The 27,687-nt window shown below is 36.2% G+C and overlaps 1 protein-coding gene across 1 annotated transcript; it reads right to left on the bottom strand.

The window, feature by feature from the left end:
* Nucleotides 236-27,687, bottom strand: VPS26A (VPS26, retromer complex component A). Its single transcript, XM_005699130.3, is given in 11 exon segments — nt 236-1,993; nt 4,387-4,529; nt 6,844-6,912; nt 9,245-9,351; nt 11,103-11,267; nt 12,112-12,268; nt 13,372-13,447; nt 22,115-22,264; nt 27,572-27,592; nt 27,594-27,632; nt 27,634-27,687. Coding segments are annotated over 11 exon segments (1,080 nt in total). The 5' UTR covers nt 27,673-27,687; the 3' UTR covers nt 236-1,879.

Below are 27,687 nucleotides of genomic sequence, written 5' to 3' on the forward strand. Positions count from 1 at the left end.
TTTACAGTTCACCAAATACTGTTCAAATTTTTATTTTTCAAACTGGTTATGCATGAAGTCTCATTTAAGCCGAATAAGCATCCTATTTATGACAGTGTTTTAAGCCACCTAGTTAAAAGTAATTATATAGATATTTGAAATTGATATTTGTAAAAACTTCTAATTATCACAATTACAGCTTCTTAAACTAGTGAGCAATTTTGTCCTCAAAGATAAATATGACAATGAGAAGAGATTTCAGAATATAAATATTTTAATCATTCAAATAGCAAGCTTAATATCTGTTTCAAATTCTTTATTATACATCATGGTTGCACAATTTGAGACTGGTTAAATACAACTGGTTTTCAATTTTTCTTTGAATATTTTCCAGATTACTACATGCAAGTGACCATGAAAATATTTGGCATTTTAAAATTCTGAAACTCTGAACAGGCACTTACATGAAGGAAAACATTATCATTCACAGATATCCACATTTATAACCAGTGCTGCAGCACTGGAACTTTTTGCCAGTTAAGAAGTTGGTTACTAACCATTTTTCAAAGAGCCACAGTAGTAAAATAGGCTTAAAGAAATGTAATTTGGGTTACTTAGTTTACTCATAAAGTAAGGTTAACTGACAAGACTTGCACTGAAGTGTATAAAAAAATATTGGTACAAAAACCAATGAACCATAAGTGAAAGTAGTTTCATACATCAGGTTTTAGTTCCTATGCCCCGTATTTAGTGTATCTGAGATCAGACCCCATGCATAGCATAAAAACAGATGACTGCAACCTTCTTTTTTAGAGGCTTTCAACAATGCTTGAGTTTAATGTTAAAAAAATTTAAACATAATGGACAAAGAAGTTTAAATCTGAGTTTGAACTAGTCAAGGTTCTGATTTAACAAATGTGAAATTGTCCAGATCTGGGTAACTACATGCTTCACCAGTTCTGAGTGCCCTCATCCTCCAATTTTCTCTGGAAAAGAGAATATTTGCAACAAAGTTTATATTTGCGTACATGTGCTAAAAAGATTCCTTAAATCAAAAAAAAAACTTTTTTCAAAGTATTATGGAACAATCATATAGTTTTAACAAATCCCTAACTGCCAACATAAAATCCACTCCACACTGCAGAAAACATAACAGTGGTACCTGCTGGATAGCAGTAGCAAAATGGTTCCTTAATATGGTCCCCGCCCCCAAAATGCTGCAATGACATGCTACATTATCCCTTGGGGGAAAATTTAATATGCCACAGAAGATTTCAAAGAGAACGAAATTCAGGAAGCCATGGAATGGTAGACTCAGAGGCACCTACAGTGAAACACTCATATGCATTTCTCAAACACATATAGAAAAACATAAACGTAGTTTTCAAAAATATTGAGATGCCGTGTTTTAAATCTTTGCAGGCTGTAAGGGCCACTCAGGTTTTCTAATTTTATTTGAACACAAATTTTTTTGCATGTAGAGAGAGTAAGAGGTAATCATTAGCATAAGAAAGAAGAAAAGAATTTATAATCAACATTATGCAGAAAAAAAGCACAAGTACAAATATCAACCTACTCACATGAAAATATAATGTTTATGCTGATGTATATCTGAGTGCTTATGATCAAATCAAAGTGTGCAGTTAAAAAAACAAATAAAAAAAAAAAACGGCAGTTTAAGAAAGTTCCAGTGTTTCAAAGAAAGCACTTTTTTAAATGTATATACATGAAGAACAGTTATGTCGTAAAATAAATTCAGCACTGTAAGATAAAGGAAGACTATCATAAATGGAGTTTTGGCCTTTTCCCTGCCCTACACGCTGCAACCATCTTTAACCTGCCAAACCTAAATCTCAACGGATATAGGAGGTTTTTTCTTCTTTTTTTTCTCCCATTCAGTTCACATTTCAGGCTGCTCAGCAGATGCCTGTGATTCTGGTGATTCAAATCGCTGGTGAAAGTTTGTTCTCTGTTTCCTCAGTTTTTCAGGAGCTTTTCTCCACAAAATGATCTCCTAGAAAACAAATGCATAACAAATTAATATCCTCAAATTAATATTCTTGTATTATGCCTTAAATTTTCACCACAGAAATAATACACTTCAATTTTAACCATAACAAAACTAACTTCTTCCCTACAAAAGCTCTCCTCTTTTCCTGATGGACCTACTTTCTTTCAATTCTAATAATGGGCCTCCCCTTCTGCCAACTCTGCTCCCCCAACCAACACCTATGTACACTACCCACCATGAATCCAAACTGACACAAAGGTCTAGCTACTACTGCTTTAAAGAATTCCTAAAATCTGTCGTTTAGTTTGTTTCCCCTGTCCTTATCCAAATTCAAGCCCTTGTCACTAAATATTTCAGCTTCCTAATAGATGGCTCTCCCTCCCTTGCCTGAAACCCTTTTTTAACCCGTCCTATCCATCATTGCCAGACTCGTCTAAAACATTGCTGGATGACTCTTCAGTAGCTCTCAGTTCCTCCAGGATAAATCTCCAGCCCAGTGTTCAAGGCCCTCCACAACCTTTATCCAATTTGCTAACATCACTCTTCCCCACCAAGGTCCCAGTACCCAGCCAGCGAACTGGGTTACTCTCTGCCTTTAGACGCACTTCAAATTAAACTTTCCCTCCATCCTCCCCTTTATATTCTTCAAATTTCGATTCCTCTGCCTGTCTTACCCTAACCAATCCACCCTGAGAGCTCTTCTGAACTCTTTTTTAAAAATAATAATTTGAATTTATTTTTGGCTGTGCTTGGTCTTTGTTGCTCTGCAGCCTTTTTCTCAAGTTTCAGTGAGCAGGTGGTGGTGGTGTAGCCGCTAAGTCGTGTCCGACTCTTGTGACCCAATGGACTGTAGCCCGCCAGGCTCCACTCTCTGCCCATGGGATTTCCTCCAGACAAGAATACTGGAGTGGGTTGCCATTTCCTTCTCCAGGGGATCTTCCTGACCCAGGGATCGAACCTCAGTCTCCTGCATTGCAGGCAGATTCTTTACCAACTAAGCTAGGAGGAGGGCCCTTTCTAGTTGCTGTATACAGGCTTCTCATTGTGGTGACTTCTATTGGTGTGAAGCACAGGCTATAGGGCATGTGGGCTTCAGTAGTTGCGGCACGTGGGCTCTAGAGCACAGCAGGCTCGATAGTTGTGGCACACAGGCTTAGCTGCTCCTTGGCATGTGGGATCTTCCCAGACCAGGGACCAAACACTGCATCAGCAGGCAGATTCTTTATCACTGAGCCACCAGGGAGGTCCATCTTCTAAATTCTTCAAATTACTTGCTTCATGAAGTCATGGCAGGCTGTTTGTTTTTTAACCAACATAGCAGAATTTAAACATCTAAATGAATGACCATGGCAGGCATATACTACTCAATAGGGTCATAATATGTAATTGATTTGAAAATTGTAAATTTCACATAATCTAATTTGAAGTTATAAATCACATGTTTAACTATATAGCATTATGGCAACATTAGCAAAATAAGTTTTCTCTCTTCCAAATTGCTGTCAAACCATTATTTAAGTTTTCTGTTACTTATATAATTTTTCTTTTTCCACAAATATGCAATGTGAGAATTGTAAGGAAAAACTCTGTTTAAAAAGGTGGCTTTTATATTCTTCACAGTCCTCAGGACAGAATGCTTTCTTTTTTCCCCCCCAGAATAATTTCCAATTTAGCTTTGAACACTCAACTGACATTCAAATATTTATTACTCTGATAAAGAACAGAGAAGACCATTCTAATTACAGGCTTTACTCAAAATTCACTGAAAGCTTTTAACTGATTTTCAAATGAGAACAAGTTTTATGATAAAGATATTTTAAAAAGTAATAGATTTGGGTCATCTCAAAGACATTTATAAGAGGATTGTTTAATTAGGGAAAAATGGAAAACTGAAATTCATCAAGTGGATGCAGTCATGAAAAATGAAAGGAAATCTTTATTTGTTGATAAAGGAAATCTATTCAAGACACTATTGAATGAAAAAGCAAATTAAAGATCAATATGCATAATATGATCTAAAAACAAATATACAAATTTGTCTGGGAAACTATCACAATGGTGGTGGAATTTTTGTTGACCTTTATTTCATTGTTTTTTGCCTGATTTTTAAAAAAAACAAATAGCAGGTATGTTTTTATAAAAAACAAAAGTTTTAAGAGAAAAAAAAATAGAAGCCCTGCCAAATCATAGCCCATCCTGGAGTCCTGCAGAATGACTGGAAGGAGACTGATCACAACAGAGATCCATTCCTGCCTTACTTCTGTGTCACACTTTCAGTGTTTTCACTTACTTAGAAACCCCCACTTGCTCAGTACAATAAAGCTTAGAAAAGTGAGTGCTTTCCAGGTGTTTTTAGAACCACCACAGAACAAAATACCATGTAGGTGGCACCATACCTGCTGCTTGAAGTACCTTCTGTCTTCTTCATCAACAAGGACTAGATTCAAAAAGTACCTTACTGAAAATTTTTTGTTCACATCTCTCATTGTTGGAGTTGGGTCATATCCTGCTAAAAATAGTCTTATTGGAATTGATTCACCTGAAAGAAAAGCAATTTCTATTTAGTTCTAAAGGATGACCAAATACAGTTACATAACACCTAAAACTAAGTATTATAAAGACACTAACGCTTCAGTTCCCCCGAGCATAACAAAACTTTAGACCAGAGTTTCTCAGTGTTGACACTACTGACATTTTAGGCCTAATAATTCTATGTTGTGGGTAAGGTCATATACACTGTAGCAAGTTCAGGGCATTCCTGGTCTCTGCCCATAAGATGCCAGTTAACAGTCCCCAAATATGACAACCAAATACGTCTCTAGACATTGCCAAACTTCCCATGGGGAGGAGGGAGTAAAAGTGCACCTGGCTGAGAACCACCAGCTCTAAAGTCAAATGCCTGGATTCGAATTCTAACTCCAGTCAAGTATATCCATCTTATAAAGAATCTGTAAGGACTATATGGACTAATATGTGTAAAAGCTTCAAACAGTGCCAGCAGTTAAGTTCTACTCTAGAGCTTTTGTTACTTTCAAGCTTTCATGAATTTTGCCATTTCTCATCATGTGTATAAATTCTTGAATACTTATTACTAATAAGATTACTATTTTTGGTGACTTGATAGCTTCTCTTTTCCTAAGAGTAATTATTGGCCTATTCTGTTTTGAATTCTTTTTATGTAATACTTTTCTTATGTGTATCTATTTCCTTAAAGGATATACAACCGAGGGCATGGAAAGGGAACAAAGGAGAAACCTCAGGTGAAACAAACATGCCCTGTTCCTGATCAATGATGAGTGCTAGCCCTAATTTATATAGGGCAGGCTGGAGGGAGGAGACAAAAAGTACAAAAAGAGGGAACCAGATGGGTTGGTGCCACTCCTTCAGGGGTCAGCCCACCCTCATGCCTTGGGGGGTATACTATCCTTTGTTTACCAAATAAAATTAAGCTGTAACGGGGGGGGGGCGGATATACAACTGGTTTCTTTTACATAAAAATTTGTGGCTGCTGGAATTTTACTAAGTAATGTTGCATAACACACAAGTACACAGGCATGAGTTTCGAAGTCAGAAAGGCCCAGGCTCAAACGCCAACTCTGCAATGATTAGCTCTTGAAGGAAACCAGAATATGTCACCAAAAAATGTGCCTCTTTGACATTAAAATTATTTCTGAGCTGAAGGCAATTAAGCAGCAGTGAAAGCAAAAAAGAATTCCCCTATTCTGCCTAAAGGCAGGATATAAATTATTTTATTGGAGACACTCTCTCTTTAGCCCAGGGATGGCACCAGAGGAATCTGCAAACAAGCCTACTCTGCTAGCTTCCTCCCTCATATTTACCTTCCCATAGTCCTTGGAAGCCTAAGCTGCTTTCCTTTGCCCAGTTGTTTCTCTCCAAATTTACTGTTCTTTTGAAGATGCTATATAAGCTGAAATGCTAAGTCACTGCTTTGAGTTACTTTTTTGTTGAGGTTTCTCCTGCATGAGGAGAAGACAATGGCAACCCACTCCAGTACCCTTGCCTGGAAAATCCCATGGACAGAGGAGCCTGGTAGCCTACTCCTGAGCAACTGAGCAACTTCACTTTCATGCTCCTGCGTGATGTGCACTGCATGCGTTAATAAACTGTTTTTCTCTTAATTTTGTTAAACAATTCTAGCTGAAAATCTAAGTGGGTAGAGGTAGTTCTGCCTACCCTAACAAGTTTTTAACCTCTACATCTCAGTTTCAGGGATAAAATAAGGGCTACCGCTACCTAACTCAAAGTGTATATGGGAGGGAACTTTAAGCACCTGAGAATACAATGCCTCATCAATAGTTGGCACTCAATAAATGGTTAACTGCTTTTTGAAGTAATTACTAACAGAGTAAGAAAAGCCAAAGACATAAATTTAAAATGATAAATACTGGCTTCATTATCTTAGATACTGAAAATTATTTAGTAAGGGAGCTGCTTATTTTCTTGGAGGCTATATAGAATTCCAAAATCCCACAGAATGAATGCTCAGCTATACTGTACCTTATGTTCAGCATGAGTAAAAAAAGATTTACAGAGAGAAACTCTTGTAACAGAAGACAAAATATTATAAATTCAGAACTAGGGAACAGATATACATCAATGTCTTTCCTAAATTCTAAATTTAAGCTGAGTAAAAAATTAAACCTTATTTCAAACCAGAAAGTACTACTACAGTCTCCTCAGTATTTATACAAAGATGATCTTAAAAATCATTGTAAAAATCATTTTAAGAATTCACATATTCACAGTGAATAAATACTTTCAAGCTAAACTGCCATGAACACTGCTATCTGCACTACCTATAACACAAAAGAAGTAAAAGAAAAGTTTATTACCTTTAACTGGTGCACCATCCATTATTTCATATTTGGCAATTGTTTCTGTTTCTGTTGTGGTACTGGGTCCTAGGGCAATAATGTAAATGATATTAATTTAAATATTGCTAAAATATAATTTCCAGGCTTATACCTTCTTCCTATTTTCTGACATTATTTTAGTCCTAACTGACTTTCCCCCTTTTGTGAAAATGTTGATCATTCTTTTCTATTTCTTGATCCACACTTATTTGCCACCCAACTGAGGTCTCACTCCCTTCTCCTCAAAGGTAATTCAGTAGACGCCTGAAAAACTGCAGGGGCTGAAGTGCTTCGCTGTACACGCATGAAAACCTGCATGTAATTTACAGTCCCTGCTCTGTATCCTCCACTGCTCCCTGTCCACAGCATCCACAGTTCCTTCCTATGCAGATTCAACCAACTGCAGACCACGAAGCAGCATAAAATCTACTACTAAACAAAATCCACTGTAAGTGGACCCATGCATTTCAAAGCTCATGTTCTTCACAGGTCAACTGTATACAGCTCAGAAATACTAAGGAAGTCTCCACAGACTTCCTTCCATCATTCCTAGTATCTGCTGAAACAGAAACTAGGAAGGCACAGCAGAGCACTGACATGCTAGCTTTCTCTGTAACACCCAAAATGTCTTTTCTTGTTAACTTTAACAGAGATAAAATATCAAAGTGAATGCTTAATTGACATACAGTTCTTTTGAAGAGTCAATGATACAAGTTTAAAAGTATACCAAAACACACAGTAATGGTCCCAATGTTGTAAAGTATATAACATGCAAAGACTAAGATCTGTTCTGGATTATGAGTACAAATTATTTCTTATTGAAAATTTTCTAGAACACCCAAACATAATTTTTATAACTAGAAAAAAATGTTTAAATAACTTTTTTAAACAACAAATGGGAAACTGAAGTTTGGTTTTAATATCTTTAAATCACTTTAGCAGGTAAAAAATGGAGACTAAGAAATTACAGATGTTTATGACTATCAATTATAAATTCTTAAAAAGTGGTGCCTAAAATTCTTTTTAGCAGAAAACCAGGAAAATTAGAGGGAAGAAATTAAATCTATATACTAATTAAAACTAGGGGAAAAAATAGGCAATTCCTTGGCGATCCAGTGGTTAACACTTTGCGCTTGCACCACAGGGGGCATGGGTTTGATCCCTGGTCAAGGAACTGAGATCTCAGAAGCCCCATAGTGCACCCAAAAAAAAGGAAAATTAAAAAGCAGTTATGAAAAAAAAAGCAGTTATGAACCAATAAATGATTTGGGGTAACTCGTCGGCTATCTGGAGAAAAGTAAAGCTGGATTCATAGCTGTTTCTTGCTTACATCAGGCCAAATTCCAAATGAATTAAAACTTTAAACAAAATTCCTAAACTACCATGTATTATTTCAGTAGAATCAGGCACAGAAGATTATTTTTAGAACCTCAATGTAAAAAAGGCCTTTCTCACTGTGGTACAAAACCCAGAATCCATAAAAGGAAAAACTGACAATGTGACTTACACAAACGTCAAGAACTTCTACATGGTAAAAACTACCACAAGCAAGACAAATGGGAAATTTTGCTGCTCTTAATACAGAAAATGGGGTTGATTTCTCTAATATATAAAGAGTTTCTATACTTCAAAAGGAAAAGACTAATAATCCAATAGAGATGGGGCAAAGGATATGGATAGGCAGTTTATAGGAAAGAAATACAAATGGCTTTTATACACGTGAAAAGATACTCATCCTCACTCGAATGAGAAAAATGAATCAAAACTACAATGGGGAACCTTTTCCCCGCTCCCACGAGATCAGCTACAGTTTTATAACATTGTGCTTATGAGAACACATGGAAAAAAAGGCACCTTCCTACATTCATTGCTGGTAGTAATACAAATTGGTACAGTCCATAAAGAGGACAAACTGATAATATTAATCAAAATTACAAATGAATATATCCTTGGAAACAGCAATTCCACTTCTAAGATTTTATTTTGCATATAAGCCAACACATGTGAAATGATATTATTAAGTGAAGTGTCTCTAACGTATGCACTGTACATAACCACTTGACTAAAAGGAAGGGTGTAATAAAGAGGCACTTGCATGTGTATGAATAAATGTTTAAATGACTTTAAAACTTGTATCACCTATGAGTAGCTGGGATACATAAATAGGACACTTTACTGTATAATCATTCACATTTTATTTTTGAACCATGTGAATTATCTACTCAAAAACTAATTTTTAAAAACATAAATGAGTAACTCACTGCCAGCAATATTAAGTATCAAAGTTAGTATCCAAGGTGGATATTTAAGTTTAAACAGTATTTTAAGATTTTAAAATTTCAACTAAAATGAACTTCAATTCAGGAACCCTTTAACTTACCAATTCCTGTGATCTCTTTTTTAATCAGTTGTAACTCCATATGTTGGATTTTTATTCTTACTAATAAGAAGTAAATTTTTCCAACAATCACATCCTTTAAATGATACCTTTAGGGAAAGAATATTTGTCACTTACTAAATATCAATTTACAAAACAAAGAGTGAAATATGTACTGAAAAGGTTTATTAGATATCTGTAGGATAATTACTATTTAAGAATACCATTCTGACTATTCATGTATTTAATGTTCCTTTTTTTCAAAAGAGTATTCATCATTTTACTATAAAAATTAGGAAAAAAAACTTTTACTTCATCATCAATAAACCTCAGGGGGAAAAATTAGCCAGAGTAATTGTCAGTCACCTATTTAGAGGTCAACTTCATTTCTAAAGAACTTAAGCGAGGAAAATTGAGATTTTTATGCCTGAAAATGTTTGGCATATGAAGATGTTCCGAACATTAAAAACTTTATACAGGTGTTTAGTGTATTACTCCAAGTGCTAGAATAGTGCAGTTAAAAAAATCACCCGGTCACAAAGAGACCTTCTCTAGGTTTGAATCTCAAGATAATATCCCAAGAGTTGACTAATGCAATTATGTCTCTCTGAAGGGAGACTTCCAGTGACAAGTTTTAGGTCCTAAACTAATAATTTTATCAACAATATAATTTAAGACTCTGAACACATGTGTATCACAATTTCAGTGATATAAACTGGGACATGACAAGCAATAAAAATCATGTAGGGCTTCCCAGTGGTTAATAATTTGCCTTGCAATCCATAGGACACAGGTTTGATCCCTGGTCTGGGAACATCTCACATGCTATGGGGCAACTAAGCCTGTGAGTCCCAACTACTGAAGCATGCTCACCATAAAGCCCGTGCTCCACAACAAGAGAAGCCCACACACCTCAACTAGAGAGGAGACCCCGCCCGCAGCAACAAAGAGCCAGCACAGTCAACAATAGGTATATTTTTTAAAAATTCATATACCAGAAGAGTGCACAGGAAGAGGATAAAATAATGAACATTCATTTCTTCAACAAACAAACTTTAATGAAAAAATAAATAAAAGGGAAAACATAAAACAGATTTAAGTATCAAAAACCAAATGTTTTTTGATTAGTGTGTTTGTTAAGTGAGTTTGGATCCACTGGATTTGAACAAATCTTGTTTGGATACTGACATAAACAAACTTTTATAAATCATTTAAGGAAATGAATACTGACTAGATATGTGAACATGTTAAGAAAATATTAATATTTTTAGATATATACTTTGGTGAAAGTTTAAAAAGACATTAATAAATAAAGTTTAAAGAGCCCATTTCTGAAAAAACACAACATATATAAATGCATATACCCCCTCCCATGGAAAGCTATACAAAAGGATATTAATAGTGGTTGAGTGATAAAGGTGAAAATATGTGGTATTTTTATTTCCCTTGACTTTTCTACATTGTCAATTTTTTTAATAATAAAAAGGTATTGTTCATGTAGTCAGAAAAAAGAGTATTTTTGCTTATTTTAAAGAGAAGACTAGCTGAAACGATGCCAAGACAGTAAGATAGACTTTCACAGATTTACAGGATTAGCTGCCTTCTGAGATGGTGAGATCTTCTATTAAAAAATGGCCAAGCAGAGTCTTACCAGGCACAGAATATGAAAGACATCTGCACCAAGTCAAATTCCTACTAAAACAAAACCAAATCCTTCTAAAGTTTCTTTCAGTTCGGAGATTCTGATGGTCTCTTAACATCAGATTAATGTTGATTCTATCCTTTGACCAATTTACAAAGACATAAAAGGTTTATTTCTTAATTTTCCCTGACCATTCATCTGTTTGTAAAAGGTACTTACTTTGATTTATTATACTCAAATTCAATGTGTAGACAATCTTCAATGCCCACTTCCATCTTAATAGAGTTGTTGACATCAGGATAGGTAGCAAGCTGGTGAACAATAAGATCATATTCCTTTACCAAGTCTGTCAGTCTTCTTACTATTGTCACCTTAAGAAAATACCTACAAAAGTTAATGGAGAGGACAAGTTAAACCTCCTGTGAGATACCTCAGTGTTTCAAATAAGCAAACTTCAGTTTTCTCCTTCCTGACATTCCTTAGGGATCAATTTACTCCATTTACTTCATGAAGAAGTTTTCATTTTTAAATAAATGCCTTCACCATGGAAAAAATACAAAGTTCAATTTTAAGAATAGTGGACATACTTTTTAGATCTCTCTAGATCGATTCTTTTTTTCTTTCATTTCCTACATCACTTCTTAACCATAGACTAAATGAGACTCATTGAGAAACTAATGGATTTAGAGGGTAATTCCATTTACAAGACAAATGAAGTATCTAAGAAACTGAGGTACATACAAGGGAAGTATATGACTAAAACTTCTTATAATGGGATCCTCTGAATCCTTTAGAGGGCTTCCCAGGTGGCACAGTGGTAAAGAATCCGCCTGCCAATGCAGGAGACCCAAGAGATGCAGGTTCGATCCCTGGGTCAGGAGGATCCCTTAGAGTAGGAAATGGCAACCCACTCTGGTATTCTTGCCTAGAAAGTTCCATGGACAGAGGAGCCAGCAGGCTATAGTTCATGGGGTCACGAAGAGTTGCACATGACTGAACGCACACGTGTGTGTGCACACATACACACAAATCTGATAGAAGGATCTTATTACATCAGATCTGCATTAGCCAGAAAAAAAATATATATATATACACATATATATTTGACAGAATTTTCAAAATCTTAAGTCTTCCAGTCCAAAATTATAATTAGAAGTTTAGGACATTCAACAGTAGTCATTACCTTCTGGTTTGTGTATCATAAACTGTAGACAAAATCAATTCATACCTTAAGCGGACATTGGCACCGATGTAAGATTCATATGGCTTTTCAACTTGCATAAATTCAAAATCATAACTTCTGCTCTGAGTCAGTTCTCCAGGTAAGGCTAGCTCTTTCACTAGGTTTACAAATTCGTGAGTATTACTCTTGTCATTGAAAAGCTCTAAGAAATTTTAAAAAGAAAGACCAATTATGTTTGATATCCATCTCATCAAAACCCAAACTTCTACTTCCAGAGCAAGTAATTTTTATCAAAAGAATTACTTGGGTTTGCCTTCACTTTAAATACCAGAGCTATGATCTGAATTCCATTATCCTATTTTGCTCCACATGGGCATAAAAAAATTCAGGTGGCATAGCAAAATGAAAATTTCTGTTATGAAAGAATTCAATCCTTTAGTGTAGTTAGGGTTTGCCCAATAAGAAGCTGTTTAAATTGCTACATTTCCAGCAATTATTTGAACTTCCTCCCTTCAAGACAAAAAATGCTTTGTTGTTTTGCTTTAGTTAGGCAAATATATTACCCTGATAAAACTATACTATGTAAAAGACTAAAATCAACTATCAGTTAATTACCATAATTTGCCCCTTAAGTATAATCCCATCCAAAATAGATACCTAAACTAACATCTACCCATTCCAATTTTGACACTTTCAAAATAGACAGTAAAACTTAGAAAGCTAGGATCTATTTTCTTTTCTCTTTCTGCATCTGCAGTACCCGAAGATTTATATAGTTTAACTCCGGCTAAGGCAAGAAATATATGTATGGAAACATACACAAGTTGATCTAAGTCAAGAAGAAATTGCAACTTTCCTTTTCACATGGAATTTTCTGTTGACAGGTGAGTCTGGCTACAGGTATAAACTAAGTTAGGAAGACAATGGCATGAGTAATTATCAAGTGAAGGATGAAGGTGACACCGCTAATTGTGAATAAAGCTGGTGAAAAACCTAGGCAGATGGAAATTTCAGGGAGTCAACTAGTTTACTTGAATTATTTTTCAAGGCTGCTAGCTTACGTAACTCCTTTCACTTTTAGTAATCAGATTTCATCACAAGTAAAGGCAGCATGAGTCAAATATCATTTAATATAATTAAAAGAAACACGATTATTTAATGTTTATAAAATAAATCCTTTTATTATACAAAATCAATTCCTTCTTTCCATAAAGCAAAACTCTAATTCAATTATTTAACTGCCATATCAAACTCTCTTCAAACTCAGTTAACAACAAAAAAAAGTAGTACTATTTTAAAACTCACCAATTTGACCTACAAATTCAATTCTAATTCCTTGGTGCTCTAGCCTCTTTCCAGGTTGCTTAAAGGCTACATTCACCTGCCAAAACACGAAATTTTAAGAGATGTTAACAATCCTTTGTGGGCCTACTATTAGATTCCTTCCAGATGAATATAATATATAAATACTTCAGGTGTTCATTTCTGAAGTCTGAGAAACCACCACATACCTAGATTATGATGATCTTATAGCTCCAGAGAAGATAAAACTTACTCCTATACAATCACTAATGAACTTATTACTTATATGTACATTTAAAGCATCTGCTTTGTTAGGAAGGAATGTTTCTATAGAGCTGGAGAACTACAAAGAATCAATAAAAGGGAAAACTTTCAACTATTCAAATACGTTTTCTGGTCAAATAGTTAAACAATTCTATAATAGCATTTTAATATAAAGGTTATTAATAATTCTAAAAACTGACCTAAAAGATCACTTTCAGCTTTTTACAACCAACCATATGTTGTTATAATTTTTGATATTAAAAGCAACAGTTACTGCCCTGAGTCTGCTACTCATCCTAAAAATAGAATGTCTAAAGATTTAAATTTTGAGTATGATATATTTTACATACTTTTGAAATTAAGTATATAATCTAAAATCCCTAAATTTGTATCTGCTAAATGGAAACCTTAACATTACACATTTTAATTTGACAAAATATAAAGTACACAGATATTAGAAACAAATTTCAACCATTTAAGGATTAGCTAAAATACAAAAAAAAAATACTCCCAGGTTTGTTCTTTACTGTAGAAAATACTGGTAATGTGACTCTTAAAAGCTGTTCTTTCAAACAATGCTTCTCAATAGAAATCAAGAACCAACAAAATGAAGTTCAAGTACTTCTGTTTATAAACTATGTAATTAAAATATTCATGCTTCTATATCTTCTACATCTATAACCAGGGTGAGTTAAGTTATTCACCTTCCAAAATTAATATGTCAGAAAAAGAAGTAAATACATTGGAGTATATCACATGATGGAGTATAATTAAAGTATAAAAATAATAAGGTCAATGAATTTTTAATGATGTGGGAAGATGTGCATGATGTGTTACATGTAGGAAGCATGGTCAAATTGTATACAAGTATAATGCCAATTATATTTTTTAAAGTACAGAAAAGAAAAATTATATGGGTAATTTTGTTTCCTTCTTTGCAGCTTTTTTTTTTTTTTTTTTTTTTTGACAAACAGCAATTAAGTATATGCTACAGGAGTCCCAAGACAGTTCAATGGGGAAAGAATAGATGATATACAGACAGCAATAAGCACATGAAAAGATGCTCAATATTATTCATCATTAAAGGGAATGCAAAGCAAAACCACATGACCACTTTTCACCCACAAAAAAATAATCAGACAGTAATAAACATTGCCAAGAAGGTGAAGAAACTGGAACTCTCTCATACATTGCTAGAGAGAATATAAAACGGCACAGCTGCTCTGGAAAAGTCTGGAAGTTCCCCTAAAGGTTAACACATAACCCAGCAATTCCATTCCTAAGTCTACACTCCAGAGAAAAGAAAACACAGTCACACAAAAACGTATACACAAATGTACAGAAATATTCTTAATGATCAATAAATAGAAACCCAAGTATACTTAACTGAAATGTCCTCAACTAAAGGATGAAGAAATGTACATCCAATACTAGACAGTCAGTCAGTTAGTTCAGTCGCTCAGTCGTGTCCGACTCTTTGCGACCCCATGAATTGCAGCACGCCAGGCCTGCCTGTCCATCACCAACTACCGGAGTTCACTCAGACTCACGTCCGTCGAGTCCGTGATGCCATCCAGCCATCTCATCCTCTGCCGTCCCCTTCTCCTCCTGCCCCCAATCCCTCCCAGCATCAGAGTCTTTTCCAATGAGTCAACTCGTCGCATGAGGTAGCCAAAAGTACTGGAGTTTCAGCTTTAGCATCATTCCTTCCAAAGAAATCCCAGGGCTGATCTCCTTCAGAATGGACTGGTTGGATCTCCTCGCAGTCCAAGGGACTCTCAAGAGTCTTCTCCAACACCACCGTTCAAAAGCATCAATTCTTCGGCGCTCAGCCTTCTTCACAGTCCAACTCTCACATCCATACATGACCACTGGAAAAACCATAGCCTTGACTAGACGGACCTTAGTCGGCAAAATAATGTCTCTGCTTTTGAATATGCTGTCTAGGTTGGTCATAACTTTTCTTCCAAGCAGTAAGCATCTTTTAATTTCATGGCTGCAGTCACCATCTGCAGTGATTTTGGAGCCCCAAAAAATAAAGCCTGACATTGTTTCCACTGTTTCCCCATCTATTTCCCATGAAGTGATGGAACCGCATGCCATGATCTTCGTTTTCTGAATGTTGAGCGTTAAACCAACTTTTTCACTCTCCTCTTTCACTTTCATCAAGAGGCTTTTTAGTTCCTCTTCACTTTCCGCCATAAGGGTGGTGTCATCTGCATATCTGAGGTGATTGATATTTCTCCCAGCAATCTTGATTCCAGCTTGTGTTTCTTCCAGTCCAGTGTTTCTCATCATGTACTCTGCATATAAGTTAAATAAGCAGGGTGACAATATACAGCCTTGACGCACTCCTTTTCCTAGTTGGAACCAGTCTGTTGTTACACAGCCAGTTCTAACTGTTGCTTCCTGACCTGCATACAGATTTCTCAAGACACAGGTCAGGTGGTCTGGTATTGCCATCTCTCTCAGAATTTTCCACAGTTTATTGTGATCCACATAGTCAAAGGCTTTGGCATAGTCAATAAAGAAGAAATAGATGTTTTTCTGGAACTCTCTTGCTTTTTCGGTGATCCAGCAGATGTTGGCAATTTGATCTCTGGTTCCTCCGCCTTTTCTAAAACCAGCTTGAGCATCTGGAAGTTCACGGTTCACATACTGTTGAAGCCTGGCTTGGAGAATTTTGAGCATTACTTTACTAGCGTGTGAGATGAGTGCAATTGTTCGGTAGTTTGAGCATTCTTTGGCATTGCCTTTCTTTGGGATTGGAATGAAAACTGACCTCTTCCAGTCCTGTGGCCACTGCTGAGTTTTCCAAATTTGCTGCCATATTGAGTGCAGCACTTTCACAGCATCATCTTTTAGGATTTGAAATAGCTCAACTGGAATTCCATCACCTCCACTAGCTTTGTTGGTAGTGATGCTTCCTAAGGCCCACTTGACTTCACATTCCAGGATGTCTGGCTCTAGATGAGTGATCACACCATCATGATTATCCAGGTCGTGAAGATCTTTTTTGTACAGTTCTTCTGTGTATTCTTGCCACCTCTTCTTAATGTCTTCTGCTTCTGTTAGGTCCATACCATTTCTGTCCTTTATCAAGCCCATCTTTGCATGAAATGTTCCCTTGGTATCTCTAATTTTCTTGAAGAGATCTCTAGTCTTTCCCATTCTGTTCTCTTCCTCTATTTCTTCGCACTGATCGCTGAAGGCTTTCTTCTCTCTTCTTGCTATTCTTTGGAACTCTGCATTCAGATGCTTGTATCTTTCCTTTTCTCCTTTGCTTTTTGCTTCTCTTTTCACAGCTATTTGTAAGGCCTCCCCAGATAGCCATTTTGCTTTTTTGCATTTCTTTTCCATGGGGATGGTCTTGATCCCTGTCTCCTGTACAATGTCACGAACCTCATTCCATAGTTCATCAGGCACTCTATCTATCCAGATCTAGGCCCTTAAATCTATTTCTCACTTCCACTGTATAATCATAAGGGATTTGATTTAGGTCATACCTAAATGTTCTAGTGGTTTTCCCTACTTTCTTCAATTTCAGTCTGAATTTGGCAATAAGGAGTTCATGATCTGAGCCACAGTCAGCTCCCGGTCTTGTTTTTGCTGACTGTATAGAGCTTCTCCATCTTTGGCTGCAAAGAATATAATCAATCTGATTTTGGTGTTGACCATCTGGTGACGTCCATGTGTAGAGTCTTCTCTTGTGTTGTTGGAAGAGGGTGTTTGCTATGACCAGTGCATTTTCTTGGCAAAACTCTATTATCTTTGCCCTGCTTCATTCCGCATCCGAAGGCCAAATTTGCCTGTTACTCCAGGTGTTTCTTGACTTCCTACTTTTGCATTCCAGTCCCCTATAATGAAAAGGACAACTTTTTTGGGTGTTAGTTCTACAGGAGGCAGAGCTCTCCCCACCTCACCTCCTTTATCACAGCCCATTCCCATGAGAGGTCCAGTCAGACCAGCCAGCAATAAGAAGCTGAACGTGTTCCTTAAAGACCAATAGCGGTCTGCGGTCAGAACGGCAGACGCCCCTTCAAGCTCTCTGTTCAGTTCTGTGAAACCCTCTCCAGCCTGCTGGTTTACCAGGAGAATCTTCTGTCCTGAGTGAGAAGGTTAAATTCCCCCAGAGCTTTGCATTTTAGTGGCTCTTTTATTCTATTTCATTTAATAGAGTTTTTATTTCATTACATTTTATTCTATTATATTTAATTCCCTGGTGGCTCAGAGGTTAAAGTGTCTGCCCGCAATGCGGGAGACCTGGGTTCAATACCTGGGTTGGGAAGATCCCCTGGAGAAGGAAATGGCAACCCACTCCAGTATTCTTGCCTGGAGAATCCCATGGATGGAGGAGCTTGGTGGGCTACTAAAACATCATTCAGCCATAAAAAAGAATCGTGCTTTGATAAATGCTACAACATGAAAGAATTTTGAAAACATCATGCTACATGAAATGAGGCAGACACAAAAAGACAGATCTTGTATAACCACTTATATGAAATAGAAGAAGCCCAGAATAGGCAAATTTACAGGGAAAAATAGTAGACTAGAGGTAGCCATGGACCGGGAGAAAAGGGAAAAGGACAGCTATTGTTTAATGAGTACAAAGTTTCTGTTCGGGATGATGAAAAAATTTCAAAATAGTGGTGATGATTGCACAACACTGTGAATGTGATTAATGCTACTGAATTATATACATTACAAATGGTTAAAATAGCAAATTTTATTATATTTTTGACCAAAAATTTTCTTAAAAGTAATAAACCTTGAAGACATCATGCTAAGTGAAAGGAGCCAAACACAAAGGCCACATGTTGTATGATTCTATTTATATGAAATGTCCAGAATAGGCCAAATCCATAGAGAAAGAAAGTACATCTGTAGATTAGTGGATGCTAGGTGTCTTAGTTCACTCAGGCTGCTGTAACAAAAAACAACAGACTAGGTGGCTTAAAAACAACATAAATTTACTGCTTACAGTTCTGGAAGCTGTGAAGTTCAAGATCAAAGCACCAGCAGATTTGGTGTCTGGGAGAGTTTGCTTTCTGGTTCACAGATGGCTACCTTTTCACTATGTCCTCACATGTCAGAAGGTGCACACAAGATTTCTCTGAGGACATTAATCCCATTCATGAGGGCACAGCCCTTATGACCTAATCATTTCCCAAAAACTCTCCCCCTCCCCCTCCGCTCAGCCCCACCCCACCTACAAGTACATCATACTAAGGATTAGGGTTTAACACACAAATCTTATGAGGACACAAACATTTAGCATATGGCGCCAAGTGAATGACTGCTAATGTTATGGTGTTTCTTCTCAGTGATGAAAACATTATGGAATTAGCTAGTGATGACAGCTGCACAACTCTGCACAAGTAGTGAAAATCTCTTGACTGTATATACTCAGTAGGGTAAATTTATGATATGTGAATTATAACTCAATAAAGCTATATTGTTTAAATATAAAAGAAAGTATATATCACAAATAAAACAATGGAATAGAACAGAGAGGCTGAAACAGACTCATACAACCTCTGGTTACTGACAAAGGTGACGCTACAATGCAGTGGTGGAAAGGATGGCTTTTTCAATAAATGTCCTGGGTCAATTAGATATCCATATGGGGAAAAAAATAATAAGTAGCCTTGACTCTTATGTCATAAAGACAAAATCAATTTCAAAAAACAGAGAATCTAAATGTGAAATATGAAACTACTTAAAATTATAGGAGGAACAGGAGAATATCTTCATGCCCATAAGGTAGGCAAAGATGTCTTAAATAGGATACAAAAAGCACTACCAAAAAGTAAACACAACATTTGTAGAGTATATTATTATTATTATTACATATTATACATTTGTCCAAACCCATAGAATATACATCACCACAAGTGAACCCTTAGATAACAAACTTTGGGTGACTATATAATGTGTCAATGTAAGTTCATCCTTGATCAAAAATGTACCATTCTAGGGGCTGATGTCGATAATGGGAAATCTCTATACCTCCCTCGCAATTTTATGTAAATCTAAAACTACTCTTGGAAAAAACCTGGAAAAAAAGGTATACATAGACAGCTCACATGTCAGGAATATTCTTGCTCTAGGCAGGATGTCAGGTCTTCCAGTCTCTAAGATTTTTTTTCTAATACATGAAGTATTCTTCCTACAATGCATAACAAAGTTTGGAAACCAATGATTTAGTCCAATCTCAACTTACAGGTGAGATCTACAAAGTTAAATGACTGCCCAGAGCTACCTATCAAGACAGTGGTAAAGTCCAAGGCTAGATCTTCCAACCCCAGCCAAATGATCTTTTAACTATATTCAGACATTTTGCAAAGCCTAGACTAGTGTGGTAAGACTTGTTTTTGGTGGTGTTATGTCTATAAATTTTGAAAATCTGAGGTTCAGTCTCTCCCTAAAAAAACTAGATTGGTATCTCTACCCCTTCTACTCAAAGTGAAGTCACTCAGTCGTGTCCGACTCTTTGTGACCCCATGGACTGTAGCCCACCAGGCTCCTCCATCCATGGAATTTTCCAGGCAAGAGTACTGGACTGGGTTGCCATTTCCTTCTACCTCTTCTAATCCCACCATATTAACAACTCATCTTTTCCATAGATCAAGCACTATTTCCTTTACTTTTTTGATGTGTTCCATCCTTTTAATGATTTTGTCACTCTCTTTCAGATTTCTTCTCTTTCTCCCCATCATTTTAAAGGAAGAGTAAAGCAGAAAAGAAAAACATTTATTTCAGATATAACACTAAGACACCAGTAAGTGGCAAAGGACCAGAATAGACGATGCAGTAAAACGGCTGGTAAACCTAAGTTCAACCTATCTAGTAACCAAAGAATGCTATCAAAGAATAGTATCATTTTTGCCTACAGAAATAGCAAAGGTTAAAAAGAGATCATATTCAGCTCTACCCTGAGTGAAACAAGGTATTAAGTGAACATGAGATTTCATGCAAATTTTCCAGGTTAACATGTATCAATACCCTTCAAATATTCATGTCAAATATTCATGTCCAGCCACTCCTAGGAATTCATTCTAAAGGAAATAATCTTATCCTACAGAAATCTGAAGAAAAACTTATGTATAAAATGTCTGTATTACTAAACATATGGGGATATACTACAAGCAATTTGAAAAACAGAAACTAGTTAAATATCCAACAGTAGGGAAAAGGTATGCTTAATATATTACATATACATAAACATTAACTAATACAGACAGACTAGGAAGAAACACATTCAAATTTTAATAGTGAGTTATTTCCATATGATGGGACTATAGATAACTATTTTATTTCCCAAACTGTTTACAATGTATATGTATTACCTTAACAAGCAGGAGAGAAAAATTCTTAATATTTTTTATCTTTTATATTTAGAAAAATTTTTTCAAACATTTTATGATTTGATTTTATCTAGGATATTACCATTCTTCAGTATCACAAATTAATGAGTAGTAATCATATTCCATAAGGTATTAAAATAATCCTTGGTAAGGAAAAGGGGGATAAAGTTAAACCACAGAAGGTATCACAAATGTATCTGAGCAAGCATGGACACATTCTAAATGTGCTTAAATCCTCTACAGAGTATCAAGAAATGAGATCAATAGACACAACAAAAGTAGTACAGACTGATAACCTATAAAGAATGAGAAAAAAACTTTTAGGAATTGTCTGTCTAGTCAAGGCTACGGTTTTTCCAGTGGTCATATATGGATGTGAGAGTGGACTGTGAAGAAAGCTGAGAGCCAAAGAATTGATGCTTTTGAACTGTGGTGTTGGAGAAGACTCTTGAGAGTCCCTTGGACTGCAAGGAGATCCAACAAGTCCATCCTAAAGGAGATCAGTCCTGGGGGTTCATTGGAAGGACTGATGCTGAAGCTGAAACTCCAATACTTTGGCCACCTCATGCAAAGAGTTGACTCACTGGAAAAGACTCTGATGCTGGGAGGGATTGGGGGCAGGAGGAGAAGGAGACAGAGGATGAGATGGCTGGATGGCATCACTGACTCGATGGACATGAGTTTGAGTGAACTCCGGGAGTTGGTGATGGACAGGGAGGCCTGGTGTGCTGCAGTTCATGGGGTCGCAAAGAGTCGGACACGACTGAGCGACTAAACTGAACTAGAGAATTATCCCCAGTCTCCATAACTCAATTAAAGGAGAAACAAACTTGAGTGGATCACAGCCCCACTGTAGCAACTGTCGTATGTTAAACAGATTCACATGGTCACAAACACAAAATTCTGCACACAGTTTAATTTAGACTCTGCCCATAACCATTTCAGTATAAGAATCTTTCCTGCAAGTGTTCTGTTGGATCAAAGCTTTCAGCTGACCTTCTGAAAAACATTTTCCATCTCTAATAAAATCATTCAAATTTAGATACAGCACAAGCCACTTTCACGACTAATTCTAATATTCTACAACTAGATAATTCTCCAAACAAAATATTTACCTTTCCTGAAACAGATTCTCCATCATAGAAAAGATAGTGCTTTTCTACTTTGCCATCTTCAGTTTTCATTTCCGCCATTTTCCTGGTTTCCCCATCATTAAGGACAACGTCGATCTCACAAATGGGACCGAAAAATCCTCCAAGAAAACTCTAAAATAAAAGAAAAATTCTCACAATTGTTTTGTCAGTCACTACAGTTTAAAATTCAAACTTGTACCTATAACCTAAAGTTAACCTATGAATTCAGGATGAAGTAAGAATTCATACCAAATACTGCATCAAAACTAAATAAATATCATACAATATGCATATAGCTAATGCTGCACTGTACCCTTAAAAATTTATTGCAGATAAATTTGTTTTCTACCACAATAAAATAAACAGTCCCCCCAAAACTAAATAAATTGAAACACTATAATTTCAATCATTTCCACAAGTAACCACTATAAATAATCAAATTCTAACATCTATCAAAAATCTAAAAAATTAATCTTAACATCTGGATTTGAAAAAAGTTACCTTTAGTTATACATCTTTGAGGTTCTTTCATTATATTGCTATAATGAAACTCATACAATCCCAATTACTCATGAATTATTACAACATACTACTTATGGAAAACCTACTGCTATGTAAGTCTGAACAGGATATGTTACATTGTGTAAACCCTTGAAAATAAAAACTGGCTCTAATAGAGGAGACTAATTAAATGTTAATTTTTCTAAACAAAGTGTATAAGCCTTGTTCTGTAAATCCTGAATATGACAGAAGTAAAAGAGACAAAGATCAATTGCTTATGAACGGCGAAACACATTAGCTGGAAATAATACAGAATCCATTGGCTATTCCAATGTCACATATAGTTGTGGATTATTTTTTGCCTGCTATAAAAGCTAGTTTTCTAGTCTTTTTTAAAATTTACAGAGTTTTCTCTTAAAAACATAAATCTGGGGACTTCTTTGGAGGCCCAGTGGTTAGGATGTCACGCTTCCATTGCACCGGCACAGGTTCGATCCTTGGTTGGGGAACTAAGATTTGGAATGCTGTGCAGTGCAACAGAATAAATAAATAAATAAACCCAATCATATCCTTCAATATGCTGGTAGCAGTATAAATTGGAACAACTACTTTAGAAAATAGTTGGCATTATCTGGTAAAGCTAAAGATACATACATATACATATATATATATATATATATATATATATATATATCAATGATCCAGCAATTATACCCCTAGGTATCTATCCTAAACAGAAACTTACACATATAAACCAGGAGACCATTATAAGAATGTTCATAACATCATTGTTCACAACAGGCCCACTTAGGAAATAATCTAAATATTTATCAATGAGAAAATGGACACACACACTTTTATCTATATTCATACAGTGGGCAATGGAATGAATTACAACAAAGATGAATCTCACATACACGTTGAGTGAAAGAGACCAGACATATTCCGTTTATTAAAAAATAAAAAACATGATGCACATTATAGTGGTATTAGAAGTCAGGAAGTAGTTGGAAGAAAGCACTGGGGTACTATTAATGTTCTTTTTGGTTTTATCTGAGTGCTTAACACATAGGTATATTGACTTTGTGAAAGTTCATCAGGCTGTACACTTATTTGTGCACTTGTCTATAGTTAACACTTACTTTAATGAAATGCTATTTTAAACATACACATATACAATGTATTCCATAACATGGCCTATACATATCTTGCTCTATTCATCCCTCCAGCCACACCAGACTCAAATGATGCAAGTTCTCAAATACGCCCAGTCTCCTTCTTGTCCTAGACCAAGTTATCCTAACAAAGTCATCCTTTCACTGTGACTCACCTCCATAAAGAGGCCTTCCCTAACTTCCTAATCAAAACTGAATTCTCCAAATCTGGGAAGTGCAACACCATGTAAGTTTACTTCATCATTTATTATAAAAATGTTAGTCACTCAGTCATGTCCAACTCTGCAACCCCATGGGCTGTAGCCCACCAGGTTTCTCTGTCCATGAAAATTTCCAGGCAAGCGTACCGGAGTGGGTTGCCATTTCCCTCTCCATGGGATCTTCCCAACCCAGGGATTGAACCCAGGTCTCCTGCATTGCAGGCAAACTCTTTACCATCTGAGCCACCAGGGAAGCCCATTTATTATAATCTGTGTACTTACTGAGTATCTGACTCCCCAACTGAACTATAAACTTCATGAGGACAGAGACCTTATCCTTTGCTCAACACTGAAGACTCAGTGGCCAGGGGCAGCATGTGGCATTTAATAGAAGGCATTCAAATACTTGTTGATTGTTAATTTTGAGTAAAACACATACTGTCCTGTTAATAAAAAATAAATGGATACATAAAAGAAATGAGCTAAAACTTAGCATGTTTGGTAAGACCAGCCCTCCCCCAGGCAGTTGGCATTGATGCAGTAGTGAAGTCTAGAGCAAGGAGCTTGAGTTAAGGCTCAGTTCTGTGCTCAGGAGGAAGGATAATGGCAAACAAGCTAACAATCCTGCTAAGGCTATGCAGATCACAGGGTGATACCACTAATATGATGGACGGAGACTGTTTTCCTAAATTCTGAGCTTGCTTCTTTGTTTTTTGGGGGTTTTTTTGTGGGTTTTTTTTTTTTTTTTTTTGGCTACAGCACACTGTTTGTGGGACCCTGGTTATCAAACCTGGGCCCTTGGCAGTGAAAACACAGAGTCCCAACCACTGGACCACAAGGAAAATTCCTGCTTCTTCGTTTTTATTAATCCTTTATTAACAAAAGGATTATAATTTCAAGAAAGCAACTCAATGAATTACCAGATTAGTACTCATACTCCAAATATATAAAGAGCAAATTTTCCTTTTGACAAGATGTTTTGTCCCTTCCTAGTTAGCTTTCATACCCCAAGTTTTAAACTCACAACTTGCTCAAAATGGTATACATTCTCCTAAGAGCTACAAATATGAGAATGTATAGCAGGTCAAAATCAGTCAGCTGATATTTACTAATCATCAACTACCTGCAAAGCACTGATCCAGCAAAGGGGGCAGGTACTGGGGAGCTGCCATGAGAAAAACAATTATGAAAGAATAGATGTCAGTCTCAAAATTTGAATCATAAAACCAAAGCAGGGAAACAAAAAAATTTTTTTTATTCCTCCTTAATACTTCCTAGAGTTAGTTCCAGGAAAAATGAGATTTGAAAACTATAAGAACTGTTTTACAAATGAAACAAAATATTATGGTTACTTTTTCCCACATACATAACGCTTAACATATACAACTGAATTGGGATTTGAAAGTTGATATTAAAAGATCAATACTGAAATATACAGTTGCCACTAATTAAAATGGTAAAAAACAGACTTAAAAGTACATAAACTTCACAATTAACTAACGACAATTAGTAATTGTAAACAATAAGTCTTGTTTTGACACCATATGTAAAACTTAAAAATTGTTAGGCATTAAAAATATGTAAAAACTATCTGTTGTCCTCAATCATTTTCTGCATGCATGAAGTATTTCATAAATAGTGGTTAGGATTCAGCGCTTTCACTGCCAAGGGCACAGGTTTGATCCATCCCTGGTCAGGGATCTAAGATCCCACAAGTCACCTTGTGTGGCCAAAAATTAAGCAAATAAAGTTTTTATTTCAAGATGTGCATCTTCTTGCACATCCTATCATTTCAAACAAAAAGTTACAAAATTTAAATCTTTTAAAAATTATTCACAGTCAAATGATAATACTTCTGATTTATATAAAGAGGGAAAAATACAGAATTGTCAGAATGGTGAAGACTACAAGGCAAAGGAATAAAAGCTGTAAAGAAGGTTAGGATATATTAACTTACACTTCTGCTGAAATGACAAGAGGCACTTCTGAAATCTTAAGAGAAAGACTGCCAAGATCTTTTAGAAAAGACACCTTCAAGTATGTATTCAAAATATGGGATTTTCAGGAGCAATACTAGAAATTACATAAATCAAAACTCTTAGGTAGCCTTTAAATAACTACAGGGCACTATATATGACTAATTAAATATTAGAACAATTATTTTCACAGTTTTCTAATCGTATCCTAAACTTCACATCAAAAACTTTAAGATTTTTCAAATAATTTGTAACCCAACATTGAGCATTACTATCTAGCAAAATTACAAGTGGATGTTAAAAGACGAATTTTATAGCCCTCACTGAAGAAATTTCACTACATCCTCTGAATGTAAAGAAAAGCAACTCAAGGTGAGGCAGAAGAGAAGCTCTCAAAATTTATTAACAGTGCATTCAGGAGCAATGAAACAGCAAATTTTCATACATATATTATTACACTTGTGCCTATTTCAGTGTTTCCAAGCTTTACAATTGTATTTGTTTCACGAGTAACTTGAAAATAAAAACTGTTCTTGAAAATAATGCATTAAAAGTAGTAATTTTAAATGCAAGCAAAAAATAGGAAGGCCTTTTACGTTTTCTTTGCAAATTATATTCAATTAAAGAAGCCATCTCTAACCTCCTGACTAGTAAGGTCACCCCCCCAATACTTCCTTCTTATCACAGCTGTTTTATTTGTTTCCACGTTAAACAAATAATCACACAAATGTTTATCTCCTTCTTGCCTACAAGCTACAAGAGAGCAAGGGCTGATTCAGTCTTGCTCAGAGCCCCTGGGAGCGCCTAAGTATAGCTGATGAAAAAAAGAGAAAAGGGCTCGAAGTTTAAGAATGAACATTTCTGTGCTCCTTTTCTTTTTTAATTAAAACAACTCGATTCCTGACTTTAAAATGTATTCATCAAATGTAACTTTTTCAAAAAATAAACCTAGCTTAGTCTTGAAGCCAAGTCTCAAGCAGATTACGGAACTGGGTGAGCTCTGGGAAACCAGGTACTATTAAAGGAAAATACACAGTAGGCGCTCAACATATGCATGCTAAGTGAACCAAGTAAATGAATACTACCATAAAATGAGTCAAATGAGATCCAATCGAGAGGAAATCGCTAACACACACAAAGCTGAACGCCACCGTGCTCACGCTTGTGCTTCCCACTAATCGTGGTGCAAGTACTGACTTCCCTCCCTCCTCTGCTCCCTAGGCCATTTCAACATCCCAAAGAGATAAGTTTCCAAAATGGCTTGGTGAAGGAAATGAGAGCCAACGTCTAAACCAGTGGGCACGAAACTACCGCCTTTGACTTAAAAACGTCCTTCCCTCCAACGTCCTTTTCTTTTTCTCGCTCATTCTACAAGTGTCAACGTTAAGGCTAACCTGGGATCAGGAAATCGCAGGTTATCACCATATGCTAGTTTAAAAAGAAAAAAAAAAGACTCAAGGAGTTTACCAAGCTCCTGATCAACACTAGAAGAGCGCGACCAAGTCCACCGAGTCCGGAACTGGGGGACTCTTGGGTCACCCCATCTGAAAGGAAGCGAGGCTGCCCAGGAGCAGAAGGTCTGGCTACCTTGGAAGGGGAGGCGGTGGCGGGTCCGCAGAGGCGGGATCCGAGTAACCAGCCACGGCCCCCCATAGCCGATCGAAGAACGCTGGCAGAGGCTCCGACATAGCCAGGAGAACGCC

The sequence above is a fragment of the Capra hircus genome, chromosome 28 (assembly GCF_001704415.2).
Source record: "Capra hircus breed San Clemente chromosome 28, ASM170441v1, whole genome shotgun sequence".
NCBI lineage: Eukaryota > Metazoa > Chordata > Mammalia > Artiodactyla > Bovidae > Capra > Capra hircus.